The 21278-nt window shown below is 36.7% G+C and overlaps 1 protein-coding gene across 2 annotated transcripts in view; it reads right to left on the bottom strand.

Annotated features, from left to right (window-relative positions):
* Window positions 1-6997: 6997 nt before the first annotated feature.
* Window positions 6998-21278, bottom strand: part of TMEM38B (transmembrane protein 38B) — a 71200-nt gene continuing 56919 nt past the window's right edge. Inside the window, exon 6 of one of the 2 annotated variants that reach the window (XM_067743763.1) lies at window positions 6998-8900. In XM_067743763.1, coding sequence (XP_067599864.1) covers window positions 8685-8900 — 216 coding nt within the window. In that variant the 3' untranslated portion in view covers window positions 6998-8684. Of the gene's footprint in view, window positions 8901-17602; window positions 17742-21278 lie in introns of those variants that run through there. The other variant, XM_067743764.1, reaches the window with a different exon arrangement.

Here is a 21278-nt window from a genome sequence, read left to right on the forward strand (position 1 = left end):
AGGAAAAAAAACCAAAACACCAACCTGGACTTCTGTACCCTGAAAAATTTCCTTCAGAAGTAAAGGAAAATAATTTCTCAGATAAACAAAAATTGAGGAAATTTGTTGTCAGTAGATCTGCCTTGCAAGAAATGTTAAGATAACTTCTCTAGGGAGAAGGAAATAATACAGGTCGGAAACTCAGTCCATATAAAGAAAGGAAGAGCATTCAAGAAGGAATAGGTGAAAGTAAAATTTAAATCTCAATGAATTTGTTTAAATCCTAATTTTTAAAATTTCAATAAAGATTCCAGCTAGTTATTTTTGTAGAAATTGACAAGATAATGCCAAAATTTATATGGAAACAAATGGGGCCAAGGATAGATAAGAAAACTGTGAAAAAAGATCAAAGTGGAAGGATTTACTCTACTGGATATTAAGATTTATACAGCTACTGTAGTTAAGCCAATGCATGTATAGCACATATGCAGATAGAATAATATAACAAACAGGGTCCAAAGCATTTTAATGCACACATGGATCTCTGATTTATGACAAAGTGGCACTTTTCAATAAATGATGGTGGACCAACTTGATATCCATAGAGAAAAAGAAAAAAAAAAGAAAAATTGACCCCTTGCTCACATCATACAAAAAAATAAATTTTCAGGTGGAATACAGATCTTAGAATAAGCTAAATACAGCTTCTAGAGTATAGGAAAATACCTTTATGACCTTGGGATAGGGAAAGGTTTCTTAAATAAGATAAAAAAGGCATTAATCAATCATAAAGGGAACATTGTTAAATTGGACTACATTAAAATTCATAATTTATGTTCGTGGTACTAAACTATTAAGAGAGTAAAAATGCAAGCTGATAGTGTGGAAGAACATATTTGCAATCCAAGGAACCGCCAAGGAGTTCATATCCAAAGTACCCATTTACACACACACACAAGCACATAGACACGACCCTATACCCAAACACAAGGACAGACAACCCAACAGAAAAAAATGGGCAAGAAACTGGAACAGACACTTTGCAAAAGAGTATATCCAAATGGCCAATAAGCTTATTCAAAAAGTGTTCAACTTCATTAGTTATCAGGGAAAAACAAATTTTAAAACACAAGATACTATTATACCCTCACCAGAATTGTTAAATTTAAAAGATAGAGAATACCTCACATTGGTAAGGAAGTGGGGGAACTGGAACTCTCACACACTGCTGGTGGGAGTGCAAATTAAGCCAACTATCTTGGAAAACTTTTTGGATCTACAAAAGGTGAGTGTGTTCATACCCCATGACCCAGCACTTTAACTCCTAAGAATGTAAGGAACAAAAATATGTGTACCTGGGTACCTTGGTACCTGTACCAAGACATGCAAAAGAATATTTTCATAGCCTCAAACTAAGAACAATCTAAATCTCTATCAACACAATGGATTGGTTACACAAATTGAGTATATATAGTCATACAATGCAATATTGGCAATGAAAATGAGTGAATTATAAGTTATACAAAGTACCTTGGATGAATCTCACACACATAATATGTACAAAATAAGCCAGACACCAGGATAAACAGTCTAATTCCAATTACATAAAATTCAAAAACAGTCAAAACCAACAACTAGTATTAGAAGTCAGGATATTGGTTACCTTTGACAAGGGAAGAAGAGTGATTAGAAAAGGAAAAATGCTAATGTTTCATTTCTTGAGCTGGGTTGTGGTTGCATGGCTATGTTCTCTTTGTGATCATTTAACAAGACAAACGCATGATTTGTGCACTTTCCTAAATGGTATATATCAATTAAAAATTTAAATGCAAACCTGAGGTTATTTTGAAGAAATATTAGTTTCTGACAAAGGTTACTTGCCTTGCTAGTTTGCTTTCATCCCTGACTGAACTTCTGTCTCCTTTAGGTAATGGAGCTCCTTCTGAGGGAATTATCCAGTCAGAGTTTAAATGTGTGTTTTCATTTCTCTTCTACAGTGGGCGTCAGCTGCATTTTGATACAGTCAAGGACTAAAAGTCACCTTGAAGCAAATCTTCCTCTTTCTGCAAAGAATCCCTTCAGTGGGCTCCTGTCCTTGGACAGAGGCTTAGCAAAACTACCAGTATTTTGAATGACATTAAATATGATCTCTTGTGGAGGTAGTCAGTCACCAAGAAGGAAGCAGGAATAAGGGGTTCCAGGTTTGTGTGCTACAAGGTAGTATTAAGTGAAACAAAGAGAATCGATTGCTAAGAGGTCTGTTAGAAATTAAAACACCTCAGTGGCATATGAAACAGGATGACTGTCCCTCTCTAAACAACTGCCGTGAAAGAACTTCACATTGGCAGTCTTGCTGGCAGCTAAAGATTTGGCCTCTGCCACCTTACTTCAGACCTGATTCTTGGGGGTAACTGTGCCAGCACAAAAAGCACTTGTTCCCCCTGGAGGCTTTTTTGAGGAGTCTCATCTTCCAAGGAAATACTCAGCCTTATTCCTGCTGCCCCAGCGTTTTGCCCCAACCTACCACCCGTTCACTCAGATCATGGCCACCTCCGAGGTGCGACCATCAACTCAACTTGTGCCATTGCCACTGCCCTGGGCTGGTCTAGAATCCCATGGATTTGGTTTGGACAGGGATTGGAAATGAAAGATTCTGGACAGTTTTGGCTTCAAGTCTCCTTTACAAAGAGCAACACATTGCTCAAGATAAGGAGGCAGGGCCAAACCTGAAGCCTCTTGAACACATAACCACTTTAGAGGGAGACAGAAGGGTTTTAAAAGATGGTGTTCAAATGGATTTAATTACCACAAAACTTATCATAATACATACTCTCAATCAGAGGGAAATATAATGTGAGCTTCTGAAAACTTGTATTCAACTGAGAACATGAAAGATCAGACACAGAAGGTGAATGCGATCATCGGCATAGTAGTGCGGTGATAGCAATGATACAATTACTTAAGTGCATGAGTCAGAATGCCACACAGAGTGACTCAGCTCCTCCATAATAATACCATTATATCACCACAGCATAACAATAAAATAAAACACAGTAACGGTGTAATGAGGAGAGCAGACTTCTGAACTTCCTGTCTTACTGGCTTGTGGTATTTAAATATTATACATAAAAAATGACTAGGGCACATTATTCTTCACTCCAAACTGCAGAACTCTGGTTTTATCTGTAAATTAACTAGACTCTTCTCTGTAAAATAATGTTTCAAACACATTTTCATATACATTATCTTATTTTCAAAACAGTCCTTTAAGGTCATGGCAAAGACAGCAATGTGTCCTCTAACATGAATTGCTCTTTCCTCAGTAATATAACCCCCAAAACATCAGCTGCTCAAAATAAAGACTATAACATGCTGTTTCATTAATTTTTGTTATTCATATTTTTACAAAATGCATGCATTTTTCCTTAGGTTTGAGCCTTATATAATTCTCCCCAGCTGTATAATTCAACATTTTTTAACTGAATAAGTTGAATCATTTTCCAAGCATACCATTAGTCCTTTGAATTTTTCCTGTCACTTACACAGGCTTTCATTATACCGAATATCCTTTGCAAATTTAATCAAGATATTATGTACTTCTTCTCACATCTCATTAAGATGTCAATATAACAACGTTGCTTATCAGCCACTGTACCCTATTCCTTTCACTTCATATTATTCTCAAGAAAGGTTTCAGTCTACAGTCTACTTTTACTGAGATTAGGCTGAATTTTTAAGTCAAACTTTTCATTACATAAAATATTTATAAAAATACAAATATTCATTATCAACTTTATTCTCTTTACTAATACAACTCTACAGGGGTAAAAATACATCTGAAGTTACTTTGTCTGGCAGGAGTCTCCCCCACTTCCTCTTCCCCATAGCAAACCATAATCCCACCATACAAATTGCTTATTTTTTTATCCCAATTAAATCTTAATTCTCTTTATCAAATGTAGGAAGAACGCAATAGTTTTCAACTTCAATTCAGTGTGCCACTTTGTACTGTCATGGAATATCAGATAGTCAGCCATGTAAATTAAGCTGTACTCATTTTCATACCCGATCACTGGTCCACATTTTGTCACCACAAAGATGCAGTTGGATTATATATTTCAATATGGACCACTACCTTCCCAACCAATCCCACACCTAGACTGAGCTTAGAAGATATTTTATTTCGTTCTAAATATATTTTGTTGTCACATTCTTATTCACCATCTCTTTTAAACATCAGAGTTGTGATAAACCAAGGACAAGCCTACATACAGAAACTCCCTAAATAGACATACAGGAAAAAAAGTCTTCAATTCCTATAATGTATTACCTTTAGCACAAGCACAGAAAAAGTGACCACATATATACGATGTGCAGTGACCTTTTGAGAAGCAGAACAAAAAATTAGGCCTGAGCGACTTGCTAACATAATCATTACTTTACATAGTAGCATAAGGTGTTTCTCTCTTAAGTGTTTCTCAGAATAAAACTAGGCACTCCTATATTATTTGGGGTTCCTTGATGGGCAAATATATTCATGACTTGGAGGTAGGAAAAAGTTTCTTAAGACACAGAAAACAATAACTGTAAAATAAAATCCTGGGAAATTAGACTTCTTTGAAATTAAAAATGTGTGCTCATTAAACGACATCATTATAAAAATGAAGAGGTAATCCACAGTCCAGAAAGACAATATGTACAAAACACCTATTTAACAAAGAATGGCTATCCAAGATACATGAAGAACTGCTACTACTTAATAATAAAAAGACAAATCCAAGATAATATGGGCACTGGTCTGAAGAGACACTTTACTGAGGGAGATACACAAATGGCCAATAAGAACACACTCAAAAAAGTGCTCTACACCACTAATCATTAGGGAAATGCAAATTAAAACCTTAAAAACTACAAACCACCCATTGGAAATGGACAAAATTAAAATGTTTGACAACAATAATCCTTGATAAGAATGTAGAGCAACTGGAACTCTCATACATTGTTGTGAAGTATAAAATGGTACAACCACTTTGGAAAAGAGGTCTAGTGGTTTTTTTACAACTAAACATAATTCTACTCCTAGGTATTTGCTCAAGAGAAATAAAAAAACATGTTCCCCAAAAGAACTGTACAAAAATGTTCATAGTAGCTTATTCAGAATATCCCAAACTAGAAACAGCCCTGATGTGCATCAATAGGATAAACACACTGCAACATATTCATATAGTACAATGCTACCAAGGAATTAAAAAGGAATGAACTCATGATAAATACAACAACATAAATTTCAAAAACATTATGTCGTTTGAAAGAAGTCTTATACCGAAGAGAATATATTGCATGATTTTATTTCTATTCAGTTGCGGGGGAGGGTGTGAATTAACTAGAAAGGAACTTCCTGAGGCACTGGCAATCTTCTACCTCTTGATAGGATTTTAGGCTGTACAGTTGTATGTATTTGCCAACTCTTTAAATATACACTTACAACTTATGCATTTCATTGTATGTGAATTTTACCTTAAAAAAAGAACAAACTGTGGAAACAAAAATAAATTCTATCAAAGAAATATGTCTGTTAAAAACTACAAGTGTGAAACTGTACTAAATAAGAAAAATAAATTAAGTAATTTTTGGAAAAAAGTACATAATCTAAGTCAAGTATATGAAGAAACAGAATGACCCTTGCACTTAACACAGACGTCTGCCCGGCCTGCCCCACCCACTTCCTTCAGGTCTCTGGTAAAATACAATTTTAACAGAAAGGCCTTTTCTAACTCCTAATTAACAAGTACCCCCAATTCTCACTTTCTATCCTTGTGTCCTGCTTAATATATATGCATAACCTGTAGTATTACCACAAGAACACATCTCTTTGCTTACTGTATGTCTCACCACCAGTAAAATGTAAACACCAAGAAAGCAGGGGGGGAAGAGGGTATTCTTGTATACGTTATTCCATTTCTAACATATCACTCAATTGCAACCAACTTGTGATCTGAGGTAGATTTTAATGGAATGATGTAGGCCTCATAGGAATAAGACCAAAAAATACACTACAGAGGGAACGTCTCCCCTATTCTCTCCACTTTTTGGTCTCTGCCTACAAGAAACCTGGAATTTCCACTGAAATCCACTCACTCTACATTATCTGGTCCCTCTCCAGCCCTTGCACACTCAGCAAGGAAGTGTGACTAATCTGATAAATCAGAGTTTGATATTAATTTGGCCATATTTTACTTGAGGCTGAGATCACTGAGTTAGCCAGCCCATGTTCTTGCCACCTTCTTGTCTCTTTTTATTTATTTATTTTTACATCTTTATTGGAGTACAATTGCTTTACAATGGTGTGTTAGCTTCTGCTTTATAACAAAGTGAAGCAGTTATACATACACATATGTTCCCATATCTCTTCCCTCTTGCGTCTCCCTCCCTCCCACCCTCCCTATCCCACCCTCCCTATCCCACCCCTCCAGGCAGTCACAAAGCACCGAGCTGATCTCCCTGTGCTATGCGGGTGCTTCCCACTAGCTATCTACCTTACGTTTGGTAGTGTATATATGTCCATGCCTCTCTCTCGCTTTGTCACAGCTCACCCTTCCCCCTCCCTATATCAAGTCCATTCTCTAGTATTTAACGAGACCTACCAGATCTTGACTTTCTCAGTGCCACCTATGACTGTGTGAAGCAGGCCCACAGGCTTCATTCATGCTACACTGTTGGGTAAGGAGTCTAACAATCTGCTTCGCGAATCCAGTCAGGTCTCTGCAGGCAGCATGAATATATTAAGGGTGGGCGGTTTCAAACCTAAGCCATGTCCTCCAGTACAGCTTTTTCCTAAAAACCTTGAATTAAAGGTTATAGGATACTTGCACAGATTAATAAAAGTTTGTTCCATAAAGGTTGTACATCTCATTTGGACAGTAATCACTGAATATATATCATATATCAGTCGAAAGGCCAAAGGAGTTATAAACTCCTAAATCAAGAAAAACAGAAAAAACATAAAAATGATAAAATATTCCATTGGTGCTAAATAACTTAGTTTAATAAATCTGTCTTTAATACAAGTGTAAAATAAGATTCCTAACATTTCAACTACAGTTAAACCCAAACTTCAAAACTAAGTCAGTAATTAGCAACATGTTAACTGTGAAAAGTTTTTAACTACAAGAGTGTCAAATGCAATACAGAACTCTTAAATATTTAATGCCTTCTGTCAGAATATTAAAAATAAACTTCTTAGCATCCCAAGGCTATCACAGGTCCTCCCCCCAAAAAAATTTTTTTTAACAAAAGTATAATCCCTGCTGGTGTTTATATTTGTTAAAATTTTTAAAAATCAAGACTTCTAACTTGAATATGATTTGAGTAGTTCTATACCATCCAAAGATGCCTGATACATACTAACTTTTTGCAGGCTCATGGTCTCAGTAGAAGAAATCATGTCAGTCACAAAGTTTTAAAATTATAACTGGGCTTTTAAACTACAAAATAAAATAAGAAAATCTAACACGATTTTAGTACCTTTTCTTCTTTTAATTATTTTTGCCAATAAGGTATCAAATTTCACTTCATCATTCTTCATTCAAATAGACTACTACCATACAAGATTTTAGTTTGTTTCTTCTTAATTAGGTGGTTGTTATCAAATGCCCGAGGACAATTCTCATTAGAGCTGAGCATTTTTACATAAGGGTAACTAGTTTTAATTTAAAATAAAACTAAAAATATATGTACATGTACATTAAAATATAACCTACGTAAACTAGTAAGAGACATTCAACTAGAAAACTGAAAAGTACCCATTAAAAAGAAGACAAAGGTGAAATTTTTAAATTGAAATAATACTTAAGAATATATGAAATGCTGAGAAGAATAATTTCTCCTACAGTTAAAACAAATGTGTTTCAAGGAGAGAGAAAAAAATAAGCTCCTCAAAACTTGCAAAGCAAAACATGGACTTAGTAACTTATTAAAAACTATACCCCTGATTTTCTTTTGAGAAAAAAGAAATAGTTTAAACAAGGGCATGAAACACACTTAAGATTAAGACTAATAATACTCCGCTCTCACTGAAAAATACTACTAGAAAAAAATTAAATAAAATTTCAGATATTTCCATTTAATGTGGGCAAAATATACAATGTTTATTTCTGAAATATAAGCTAATAATTTATTTTCATTCATAATATAAAGTGATTTAGGTAAAGTTTACTTTTCTTAGTACTCAAAATTAAACAGGAATTGTTTTTCATATCTAAGAATTATAATGGTAATGTGTAATAAAAGTTTAATTTTGCTAAACTAAAGCTCAAATAGATTCAAATAAAAAACATGTATGAAAATATCTAGATTAAACAATAAAACTTTAATTTTTGTTATTTTGCAATGACAGTAGGTTTACTTTTTCTAACATTCAAAAACACTAGGCTTTTATCAAGATAAAATTGTTTTAAAAATCACAATAGAATCTTTTATATATAACTTAGAAAAACCATTTCACATGATACACTCATAACACTCAGGAAATTACAATCCAGAAAGGGAGAGTCTCCCTGAAACAGAAAGAAGTTCTTTCTTTTTGTCACCTCCAATCCTTATATATAATCTTTATTTTACATCATTTACATAGAAATATTTATCACAATCTGACAGGTAGATAAGACAAAGAAAATTTTTTGCCTTCTGAAGTTCATCAAGTAAATTTACTTAGTCTTTTTAGTATGCTTCTTATGAACTTTATCTGAAGCATCAGCTATAGGTTTTGAGGTCGATGAACCAGTACCACTGAGAGACGAGTTTGTTTCACTTCTCTTTTCACATGATGAAAACAGCTGCTGCCAGCCAAACAGCATCCAACTCAATGTATCCTCAAAAAAAGCAAAAGGCATAAAAGCAGTCTCTGTAAGCATCATGGTTATCTGAAAAAAAAAGTTCAATTTTGAATTTAAATACAAATGTTTTCTGTTTCCTAAAAATGAGAGGGGAAAGTGAAAAAGAAGAAAATATTCAAAATGCTTTTTTTTTTTATTGAGGTATAACTGACATATAACATTATACTAGTTTCAGGTGTACAAAATGATTCGGTATCTGCATATATTATGAAATAACCACCACAATAAGTCTAGTTAACATCCATCACCATACACAGCACACAAAAATTTTTTTATGTGATGAGAATTTTTAAGATCTACTCTCTTAGCAACTTTCAAATATGCAATACAGTATTACAATAGTTACCATGCTATACGTTACACACTGATGACTTATTTGTTTATAACTGGAAGTTTGAACTTTTTGACTCCTTTTAACCCATGTCACCAAGCCTCGTCACCACCCCCCCAATCCACTTCTGGCAACCACTCATCTGTTCTCTGTATCTATGAGCTTGCGTTTTTTTTAATTTTAGATTCCACACATAAATGAGATCATACTGTATTTGTCTTTGTCTCATTTTTTTCACCAGGCATAATGCCCTGGTTATGATGTTAGCTGTGGGCTTGTCACATATAGCCTCTATTATGTTGAGGTACATTCCCTCTACACCCACTTTGTTAAGAGTTTTTATTGTAAATGGATGCTGAATTCTGTCAAATGCTTTTTCTGCATCTATTGAGATTATATGATTTTTATCCTTCATTTTGTTAATGTGATATATGACATTGATTGATTTGCAGATGATGAACCATCCTTGCATCCCTGGAATCAATCCCACTTGATCACGATGTATAATCTTTTTAATGTATTGTTGAATTTAGTTTGCTAATATTTTGTTGGGGGTTTTTGCATCTATGCCCATCAGGGATATTGCCCTATAATTTTCTTTTCTTGTGGCATCCTTGTCTGGTTTTGGTTTCATGGTAATGTTGGCCTTGTAAGATGAGTTTGGAAGCATTCCATCATCTTTAATTTTTGAAAGAGTTTGAGGAGGATTGGTATTAATTCTTGTAATGTTTGGTAGAATTCACCAGCAAAACTGTCTGGTCCTGCATTTTTATTTGTTGGGAAGTTTCTGATCACTGATACAATCTCCTTACTGGTAACTGGTCTGTTCAGATTTTCTATTTCTTTGTGATTCAGTCTTGACAGGTTGTATGTTTCTAGAAGTATGTCCATTTCTTCTAGGTTGTCCACGTTGTTGGCATATAACAGTCTCAATCCCTTGCATTTTCGTGGTATCAGTTGTAACGTCTCTTCTTTCATTTCTGATTTTATCCACCTGAGTTCTCTTGTTTTCTTTCTTGGTGAGTCTAACTGAAGGTTTGTTAATTTTGTTTATCTTTTCAAAGAACCAACTCTTAGTTTGGTCTTTTCTATTGTCCTTTTAGTCTGTATTTCATTTATTTCTGCTCTATGTTATTTCCTTCCTTCCATTAACTTTGGGCTTCATTTGTTCTTTTTCTAGTTCTTTAAGGTATAAAGTTAAGTTATTTGAGATTTTTCTCATTTCTGGAGGTAGGCATTTATTGCTATGAACTTCCCTCTTAAAACTACGTCTGCTGCATCCCATAAGATTGCAATGTTGTATTTCCATTTTTATCTCAAGGTATTTTTTTGATTTCTCTGTTATTTCTTCACTGACCCACTGGTTGTTCTATAGCATTATGTTTAATTCCCACATGTTTGTGATTTTTCCAGTTTTCTTCCTAGTAAACAATTTCCAGTTTCATACTATTCTAGCTAAGATTTTTGATATGATTTTCATCTTCTTAAATTTATTAATACTTGTTTTATGACCTAACATATGATGAATCCTGGAGAATATTCCATGTGTGCTTTAGAAGAATATGTATTCTGTTGCTTTTGGATGGAATGTCCTGTCTATATCTTTAGTTAAGTCTATCTAGTCTAATATGTCCTTTGGGGCAATGTTTCCTTCTTGATTCTTTGTCTAGTGATCTATCCATTGTTGTAAGTGAGGGGACTTCAATAAGTCCCCTACTATTATTGTTTTGCTCTCTATTTCTCTTTATGTCTGTTAATATTTGCTTTATATATGTATGTTGGTACATAAATATTTGCAAATGTCATATATCCTCTTATTAGAAATGACCGCTTTATCATTATGTAACGCCCTTCTAATTAGTCTTTGTTTTAAAGTCTGTTTTGTTTGATATAAGTATAGCTACCCCAACTTTCTTTGGGCTTCCATTTGCATGGAATATATTTTTCCATCCCTTCACTTTCGGTCTATTTCTCTCTTCACATCTGCAGTGAGTCTCTTGCAGGCAGCATATAGATGGGTCTTATTTTTTTTTTATCCATTCAGCTACTCTTCTGAATAGAGAATTCAGTCAATTTACATTTAAAGTAATTAATAAGTATGCACTTATTTTCATTTTGTTAATTGTTTTCTGGCTGTTTTGTAGTTCCTCTCTGATCCTTTCTTCTTCCCTTGCTCACTTCCATTATGGCTTGATGACTTTCTCTAGTGCAATGCTTAGATTACTTTCTTGTTTTCTTTTGTGTATATACTACAGGTTTTTGCTCTGTAGTTATCATATTTTCATATAACAACTTATGTTAGTGACAGTCTATTTTAAGTTGATAATAACTTAAGTATAAATGCATTTTAATGTTCTATATTTTTACTCTCCCCCTCAATGTTTTTTTGTTTTTGATGTTACATTTTACATCTTTTTATCTTGTGTGTATCCCTTAATTATTGTAGTTACAGTTATTTTTACTACTTTTGTCTTTTACCATTCATACTAACTTTATAAGTGATTAATCCACTACCTTTACTATATATTAACCCTTACCAGTGAGATTTATATTTTCATATTTTTTCTTGTTACTAATTAGCATCCTTTCCTTTCAGCCTAAAGAAGTCCTTTTAACATTTTGTGTAAGGTCAATTTAGTGGTGATAAGCTCTAGCTTTTGCTTGTCTGGAAAAATTCTTTCTCTCTCCTCTAATTCTGGATGTAACTGCCGGGTGGAGTAACTTAGGTTGGGAGTTTTTTTCCTTCAGTGCTTTGCATATATCATGCCACTCCATTCTGGCCTGCAAAGTTTCTACTGGAAGTATCTGCTCATAGTCTTATGGGGGTTCCTTTATACATAACACACTGTTTTTCCATTGCTACTTTTAAGAATCTCTCTTTGTCTTAAACTTTTGACATTTTAACTATAATGTGTCTTGGTGGGATTTCTTTGGGGGTCCCTGTATGTGGAACTCTCTGGGCTTCCTGGATCTGCAGGTTTGTTTCCTTCCCCCAGATTAGGGAAGTTTTCAGCCATTCTTTCTTCAAATAATTTTTCTGCCCCTTTCTCTCTCTTCTTTCCTTCTGGGAGCCCTGTTATGTGAATGTCAGTCCTCCTGATGTTGTCCCGTAAGTTCCTTAAGCTATCTCCACTTTCTTTCATTCTTTTTCCTTTTTGCAGCTCTGATTGGGTGAGTTCCACTGCCTGGTCTTCAAGTTCACTGATCCTTTTTGCTGCTTCTAGTCTGCTGTTGAACCCCCCCTAGTAAATTGTTTAGTTCAGTTATTCTATTCTTCAGCTCTGTGACTTCTATCTAGTACTTTCTTATATTTCCTATTTTCTTTGTTGGAGTTCTCACTGTGTTCAATATGCATTCTTAATTTAATCTTCAGCAGAAGCAAATTAAGTTAGGTTCTGGAAAAAAAATCTGTTCTCTATAAGTTTACACTTAATTAATGGAAAAGAACATAACTCATTAACAATAATACAAAATACCACATTTTTGAGTGTCAAATGAGCAGCATAAGCAAAAAAATACATTTAGTATTGAAAGGAAATAAGATAAAATATCATTTACAGTCTACACCAAATGACCAAGAATACCTATTAATACTATGCACTTAACATGTGCCAGAACTGTGATAAGTGTCTTGTATTACCTTATTCTCTTTAAATGTAATCCAAAAACTACTCATAATATTACTCTCATCATAGAGATGTGGAACTGAGGTTCTGACAGGTTAAGTAACTTGCTCAAAGTCACAGAGCTAATAAGTGGTTAAGCACTTAGGAACACTCAGATTTTGAGTCTGATCACTAAATACACTGCAGTCTATCATTATCTAAAGTCACAGACTTCCAGTAAATTGTAGAATCCTGCCAGTATGAGGGACTGTAGTAAGTCTCTAGCCATCCAATTTTTTCCATATATATTTATATATATAAGCAACTGAGACACTGAGAGATAGAATGGAGTGCTACCAATCTTTTATCTGGCAAAATGTATAGTGTTCAGAGATGTTTAGATTTGCTCAAGAAATTATACTGGTGCCAAAATGAATCTGGGACAATGTTATGGACTAGAATGGTTCCCAAAAGCCCATGAATTTCCAAGAGGCAATTCCTCCAGCAGGTCGCAGATAATGAATCAAACTAGATATTTTTGGAATTAAATTTCATAAGAGGTCCCTACATAATCAGCTTTCCTGAGGACAATGGAAACAAGAGTAAATTCTTATTATCTGCAATATAGTCTAGGTAGTGGGGAGTTGGAGACAAAGTGGGTGTCCATCACAAGAGGAATGGATAAGTGAAATGTATACTGTGTAATTGTTAAAAATAATAAATCGTAAAGTTATACGGAAAAATTCTTAAAATATACTGTTAGGTGAAAATGAGACAAAGAACAAAAGCTATAACGTACTATCATTTATTTAAATTTAAAAATTTATGCACACAGCATTGTGAATGTACTAAACATCACTGAATTGTATAAACAGCTGATTTTGTTATGCCAATTTGACCACAATAAAAATAAACAAATAACAAATAAACCTTTTTTTAATGCATGCACATAAACTACAGGCCAGCCATGACTAAATAGCTTATATCAGACTCAGTATCTCAACAAAATCAACATAAAAGACACAAATACATAAAACAACTGTAAAAAGACACTGGAGAACAACCAATACAGGTATAACCTGGTGGGGTTATGATCCCTAAAAGAAAGGAAGTTGAACAAAGTGAATTTCACATTTACCCTGGCTTTTTCTTTTAAGGACATGTGTCAATTCACAGCATAGGGAAATGAAATGCAGAAGTCCCAAATGGGTTAAAGGGACAGAGGCTGGAGTCTGAGAAGGCCAAAGCGTCTAGCACTTGAGAGCAATAACAGCTCAAAGAGGAGTGAACCACATTAAGTAAGCCCCCAAGTCCATGCGTAGTCTGTGCTGGAGGACTTTACCAACGCTAAACTGTGCAAACATAGAAACAGATTTCAAAAACCTAGCAGAGAACAACAGCTGGGAGGCCAAAGAGCTGAGCAGCCCACTGCTTGGTTCTGGGAAGACAGGTTGGAGTTCAAAGCCAGGCAAGGTGGACCTGCCCAGGGGTACACCTCGGGCTTAAAGTGAGACCCCAAAAGGGTCACATTCTAGAAGGGCAAATCTGAAACAGAACAGCACTAACAAAGCCTAAAATCCACAGGATTAAAATAATCTGCTTGTGTGTTACCCCTGGCTGCCAAAAGAATGTTGAATGTGATCCCTGCCCTCAAAAATCTTACAGACTAGCCAGAGACAGGCAAGTAAATCTGTAATTACAAAACCGTAAAGAGTAAGTGCAGTAATGGAGGTTTGCCCAGAAACGTTAAGTAAGGGATATGGATTTAGAAGTCATTACCGTACAAGTAAAACGTAAAGGCATGACTTAGAATGTAATCACCTGGAGAGAATATAGAGCGAGAAGAGTCCAAATATAATGTTAACCTCCAAGTTTATACCATTACTGGTTAATATCTAAGAAGAATTTCTTTAGATTAAATTATTCTTTAGAATAAATAGTTACAATGAGATGTATTAGCATAATTATCCTGGTCATAGCTTGACTTCATGGACGGCCAACAAAAATCAAAAGAATTCAGGTCAAACAATGGTCCACTGTCAGGAAAACAGCAATGTCTTTTTACAAAATCCAAAAGAGATGAGTGTCAGGATCTAAAGTACTTCCTGAGAACATGAACTATACTAAGTATTTTTCAAGTCGAGTTTTAATAGAATCTCCACTCCCAGTAGACTCATCACTCAGCTAAGGAGTACGGCTGGCATCATAAATTACTGCTGAGATAGACTTACGAGGTAAATGGATGGATTTCTGTGAATTCAGCCTCTTCTTAGGGTTTATTCAATAAGGTGACACAAATATAATGGTGACAAATGGAATGAACCCTTATTCTTCTATAAATAAAATATAAAACTGTCTCCCTATTCAGCAAACTATTAAAAGAAAAAGCATATTACCTAAATTAAACAGCATTTGACTTCATAGTCTCTTGCTTAAAAAGGGAGGTAAACCAAAGAATGTAGAAGCCCTAATCTGACATTTAAACATATCTTAAAATAAAAATTAATTCCAGTAAAGAAATTGTTTGAGCTCTGCCACATTTTTTTAACATCTTGCAGTATAATTGCTTTACATTGTTGTGTTAGTTTCTGCTGTATAACAAAGTGAATCAGCTATACACATACTTATATCCCCATATCCCCTCCCTCTTGTGTCTCCCTCCCATCCTCCTTATCCCACCTCTCTAGGTGGTCACAAAGCATCGAGCTGATCTCTCTGTGCAATGCTGCTGCTTCCCACTAGCTATCTATTTTATATTTGGTAGTGTATATATGTCCATGCCACTCTCTCACTTCGTCCCAGCTTACCCCTCCCCATCCCCGTGTCCTTAAGTCCATTCTCTATGTCTGGGTCTTTATTCCTGTCCTGCCCCTAGGTTCTTCATAACCATTTTTTTTAGATTCCGTATATATGTGTTAGCATGCGGTATTTGTTTTTCTCCTCCTGACTTACTTCACTCTATATGACAGACTCTAGGTCCATCCACCTCACTACAAATAACTCAATTTCATTTCTTTTTATGGCTGAGTAATATTCCTTTGTATATATGTGCCACATCTTCTTTATCCATTCATCTGTCGATGGACACTTAGGTTGCTTCCATGTCCTGGCTACTGTAAATAGTGCTGCAATGAACATTGTGGTACATGTTTCTTTTTGAATTATGGTTTTCTCAAGGTATATGCCCAGTAGAGGGATTGCTGGGTCATATGATAGTTCTATCCTTAGTTTTTTAAGGAACCTCCATACTGTTCTCCATAGTGGCTGTATCAATTTACATTCCCACCAACAGTGCAAGAGGGTTCCCTTTTCTCCACACCCTCTCCAGCATTTATTGTTTGTACATTTTTTGATGATGGCCATTCTGACCCATGTGAGGTGAAACCTCATTGTAGTTTTGATTAGCATTTCTCTAATGATTAGTGATGTTGAGCATCCTTTCATGTGTTTGCTGGCAATCTGAATACCTTCTTTGGAGAAATGTCTATTTAGGTCTTCTGCTCATTTTTGGATTGGGTTGTTTGTTTTTTTGATATTGAGCTGCATGAGCTGCTTGTATATTTTGGAGATTAATCCTTTGTCAGTTGCTTCATTTGCAAATATTTTCTCTCATTCTGAGGGTTGTCTTTGCATCTTGTTTATGGTTTCCTTTGCTGTGCAAAAGCTTTTAAGTTTCATTAGGTCCCATTTGTTTATTTTTGTTTTTATTTCCATTTCTCTAGGAGGTGAGTCAAAAAAGGATCTTGCTGTGATTTATGTCATAGAGTGTTCTGCCTATGTTTTCCTCTAAGAGTTTTAGAGCGTCTGGCCTTACATTTAGGTTTAAGCCCAGGTTTATCTCTGGGCTTTCTATCCTGTTCCATTGATCTATATTTCTGTTTTTGTGCCAGTACCATACTGTCTTGATTACTGTAGCTTTGTAGTATAGTCTGAAGTCAGGGAGCCTGATTCCTCCAGCTCCGTTTTTCTTTCTCAAGATTGCTTTGGCACATTATTTTTATAATATCTCATGTTATATCATTTCAGAATATTCCCAGAAAAATGTGACCTAAACTATAAGTTCCTCAAGGCACAAACAGTACTCATGTACTTTTATATCCTCTATAGTGCATAGCAATGAAAGTATAATGAATGAACATAACTTCTACCTCATATGAATAATTCAAAGACTATTACAATGTATCTATATAAGCAAAATTTGCATAATTAATCTTTCTCTCCACCCAGAACATACTTCTTCCTGCCTCCATCTGCCTAAATCCAAACAATCCTTTGCAGGGCAACTGCGAAGTGTCTACTCCATTAAGCCTCCCCCAGTGCCCTCCAATAATTAACTTCTGGTACATGGCATATTCAGCCTGGTTTTCTGGTTACTCTGTGCTTTCTTCATTGGTGATATCACACACTCAGACATTAATAATTATTAACCTAAATGACTGTCAAACAAATCTTCAGATCCTCATTTTTATAAATGTCTTCAATAAGTTGGTTAAATCAACTGTTCATCTGGTAGTATAGTCTTAGATAAATAAGTATGAGAGAATTAAATACAGAGAGACCTATGAAAGAGCATTTTAGTCATTTATCAGTTAGTCAACAAATATATATTAAAAATCTACTACATGCACCAGACAGAATGCTAGGGATACAGTGCTGAATAAAACAAACTTAGTCCGTATCCTCATAAAGTTTAAAAGTACAATGCCTCATATTTCTTTTTAGACAATAACTTTTTTTTTTTTTCGGTACGTTGGCCTCTCACCGTTGTGGCCTCTCCCGTTGCGGAGCACAGGCTCCGGACACGCAGGCTCAGCGGCCATGGTTCACGGGCCCAGCCGCTCCGCGGCATGCGGATCCTCCCAGACCGGGGCACGAACCCATGTCCCCTGCATCGGCAGGTGGACTCCCAACCACTGCGCCACCAGGGAAGGCCTAGACAATAACATATTGAAGACAGAGTCTGTGTCTTATTCAAAGTTTACATGTCCAACTGTATCCCCCGAAAGGGCCTAATACCATTGTCCCTCATTCATGTATTCAACAAAATACTATCTGAATACACCTCTCAACAGCATGCAGCATAACTGACCAGTCCATCCTTCTTAACACCATCTCCTGGTTTTTAACAGCTTCTTTCCCATTTCTCATTCTGGATCTTCCCTATCTAAATATTAGAAAATCTCATGACTCTGTACTCTCTCCTGTCTCACTCTATGCTTTTGTCCCTATGTAATATAACTGCCACCCTAAGTTAATTTATAAACTGAATATAATCGCGATAAAAATACCAACAAATTTTATTATGGAGTTAGACAAACTGCCAATAAAGTTCATATCAATATGCAAAAAAAGCTGGGAAAAAACCTGAAAATAAACAAACATGCCAGAATATCCAGATAAGACTGAAAAAGTGCCCAGTTCTCTCTCCATACAGGATACGCAGCCAGACTTTAATTTTTGCCAATCTGACGAGAAATGATATCTGAGTGTAATTTTCATTAATATATTCCCAAATGAGCGTCACATGTTTTCATATGTTTAAGGGACATCATATCTTTGTTGTGTGAATTGTCTGTTGATAAACTTCTTTCAATTTTTTATTAGGTTTTTAATCCTTTATCCCTTAATTTTTCTTAACAGTTCAAGAATGTTTATGAACTGCTGAATGAATATTCAGGGTTCTACTAGAGATATTTTTTACTTTTTAAGGCTAAAATCTTATTATGAAATATTTCTTAGAGATAAAAAGTATTTGGAATAGAGGAGTTTTTTTCAATTTTTTTTATTGAAGTATAGTTGATTTCTTATGTCGTGTTAGCTTCAGGTGTACAGCTCAGTGATTCAGTTTCTCATATTTTTATATATATATATGTGTGTGTATATGTGTGTGTGTGTGTGTGTGTGTATTCTTTTTCAGATTCTTTTCTCTAACAGGTATTACAAAGTATTGAGTATAGTTCCCTGTTCCATACAGTAGGTCCTTCATGGTTATCTTATTTATATATAGCAGTGTGTATATGTTAAACGTAAAAGCTTTTGTGCAGCAAAGGAAACCATAAACAAAACAAAAAGACAACCTAAGGACTTGAGAGAAACTATTTGCAAATGAGGCACTAACAAGGGATTCATCTTCAAAATATACAAATACCTCATACAGCTCAATATCAGAAAAACAAACAAACCAATCAAAAAATGGGCAGAAGTCTACAAAGACATTTCTCCAAAGGAAACATACAGATGGCCAACAGGCATATGAAAAAAATGCTCCATATTGCTAATTATCAGAGAAATGCAAATCAAAACTAAAATGAGGTATCATCTCACACCATTCAGAATGGCCATCATCAAAAAGTCTACAAATAATAAATGCTAGAGAGGGTGTGGCAAAAAAGGAACCGTCCTACACTGCTGGTGGGAATGTAAATAATAAATGCTAGAGAGGGTGTGGCAAAAAAGGAACCGTCCTACACTGCTGGTGGGAATGTAAACCGTCCTACACTGCTGGTGGGAATGTAATTACTGCTCTCCACAATGGAGAGCAGTATGGAGGTGCCTTAAAAACTAAAAATAGAGAGGAGCTTCAAGATGGCAGAAGAGTAAGACACGGAGATCACCTTCCTCCCCACAAATACATCAGAAATATATCTACATGTGGAACAACTCCTACAGAACACCTACTGAACGCTGGCAGAAGACCTCAGACCTCCCAAAAGGCAAGAAAGTCCCCACATACCTGGGTAGGGTAAAAGAAAAAAAAGAGACAAAGAATAGGGACAGGACCTGCACCAGTGGGAGGGAGCTGTGAAGGAGGAAAGGTTTCCACATACTAGGAAGCCCCTTCGCGGGTGGAGACTGCCAGTGGCAGAGGGGGGGGAGCTTCAGAGCCACGGAGGAGAGCGCAGCAACAGGGCTTCGGAGGGCAAAGCGGAGAGATTCCTTTAGAGAGGATCGGTGCCGACCAGCACTCACCAGCCTGAGAAGTTTGTCTACTCACCCGCCGGGACGGGTTGGGGCTGGGAGCTGAGGCTCGGGCTTCAGAGGTCAGATCCCAGGGAGAGGACTGGGGTTGGCAGCTTGAACACAGCCTGAAGGGGATAGTGCGCCACAGCTAGCCGGGAGGGGGAGGGAGTCTGGGAAAAAGTCTGGAGCTGCCGAAGAGGCAAGAGACTTTTTCTTGCATCTTTTGTTTCCTGGTGCGCGAGGAGAGGGGATTAAGAGCGCTGCTTAAAGGAGCTCCAGAGATGGGCGCGAGCCACGGCTATCAGCATGGACCCCAGAGACGGGCATGAGACGCTAAGGCTGCTGCTGCAGCCACCAAGAAGCCTGTGTGCAAGCACAGGTCACTATCCACACAACCTCCTCCGCCCCGGGAGCCTGCGCAGCCCGCCACTGCCAGGGTCCCAGGATCCAGGGACAACTTCCCCAGGAGAACGCACGGCGCGCCTCAGGCTGGTGCAACATCCTGCTGGCCTCTGCCGCCACAGGCTCGCTCCGTATACCGCACCGTTACTAACCCCCTCCCCCCACACCACCTGAGTGAGCCAGAGCCCCCGAATCATCTGCTCCTTTAACCCCGTCCTGTCTGAGTGAAGGACAGACGCCCTCAGGCAACCTACACGCAGAGACGGGTCCAAATCGAAAGCTGAACCCCAGGAGCTGTGCGAAAAAAGAAGAGTAAGGGAAATCTCTCCCAGCAGCCTCAGGAGCAGCGGATTAAATCTCCACAATCAACTTGATGTACCCTGCATCTGTGGAATACCTGAATAGACAACGAATCATCCCAAACTGAGGAGGTGGACTTTGGGAGCAACGATATATATATATATATATATATATATTTTTTTTTTCCCTTTTTCTCTTTGTGTGTGTGTGTGTGTGTGTGTGTGTGTATGCTTCTGTGTGTGATTTTGTCTGTATAGCTTTGCTTTTACCATTTGTCCTAGGGTTCTGTCTGTCGGGCTTTTTTTTTTTTATTACTTAAAAAATTTTCTTTTCTTTTTTTTTTTTTTTGGCGGTACGCGGGCCTCTCACTGTTGTGGGCTCTCCCGTTGCAGAGCACAGGCTCCAGACACGCAGGCTCAGCGGCCACGGCTCAGGGGCCCAGCCACTTGCGGCATGTGGGATCTTCCTGGACCGGGGCACTAACCCGTGTCCCCTACATTGGCAGGCGGACTCTCAACCACTGCGCCACCAGGGAGGTCCAAAAAATTTCTATTCTTCATAATTATTTTTTATTTTTTATTGTAATAACTTTATTTCATTTTAACTTCTTTCTTTCTTTTCTCCCTTTTATTCTGACCCATGTGGATGAAAGGCTCTTGGTGCTCCAGCCAGGCATCAGGGCTGTGCCACTGAGGTGGGAGAGCCAACTTCAGGACACTGGTCCACAAGAGACCTCCCAGCTGCACGTAATATCAAACAGCGAAAATTTCCCAGAGATCTCCATCTCAACGCCAAGACCCAGCTCCA

The sequence above is a fragment of the Pseudorca crassidens genome, chromosome 7 (genome assembly GCF_039906515.1).
Source record: "Pseudorca crassidens isolate mPseCra1 chromosome 7, mPseCra1.hap1, whole genome shotgun sequence".
In the NCBI taxonomy this organism is placed as follows: domain Eukaryota; kingdom Metazoa; phylum Chordata; class Mammalia; order Artiodactyla; family Delphinidae; genus Pseudorca; species Pseudorca crassidens.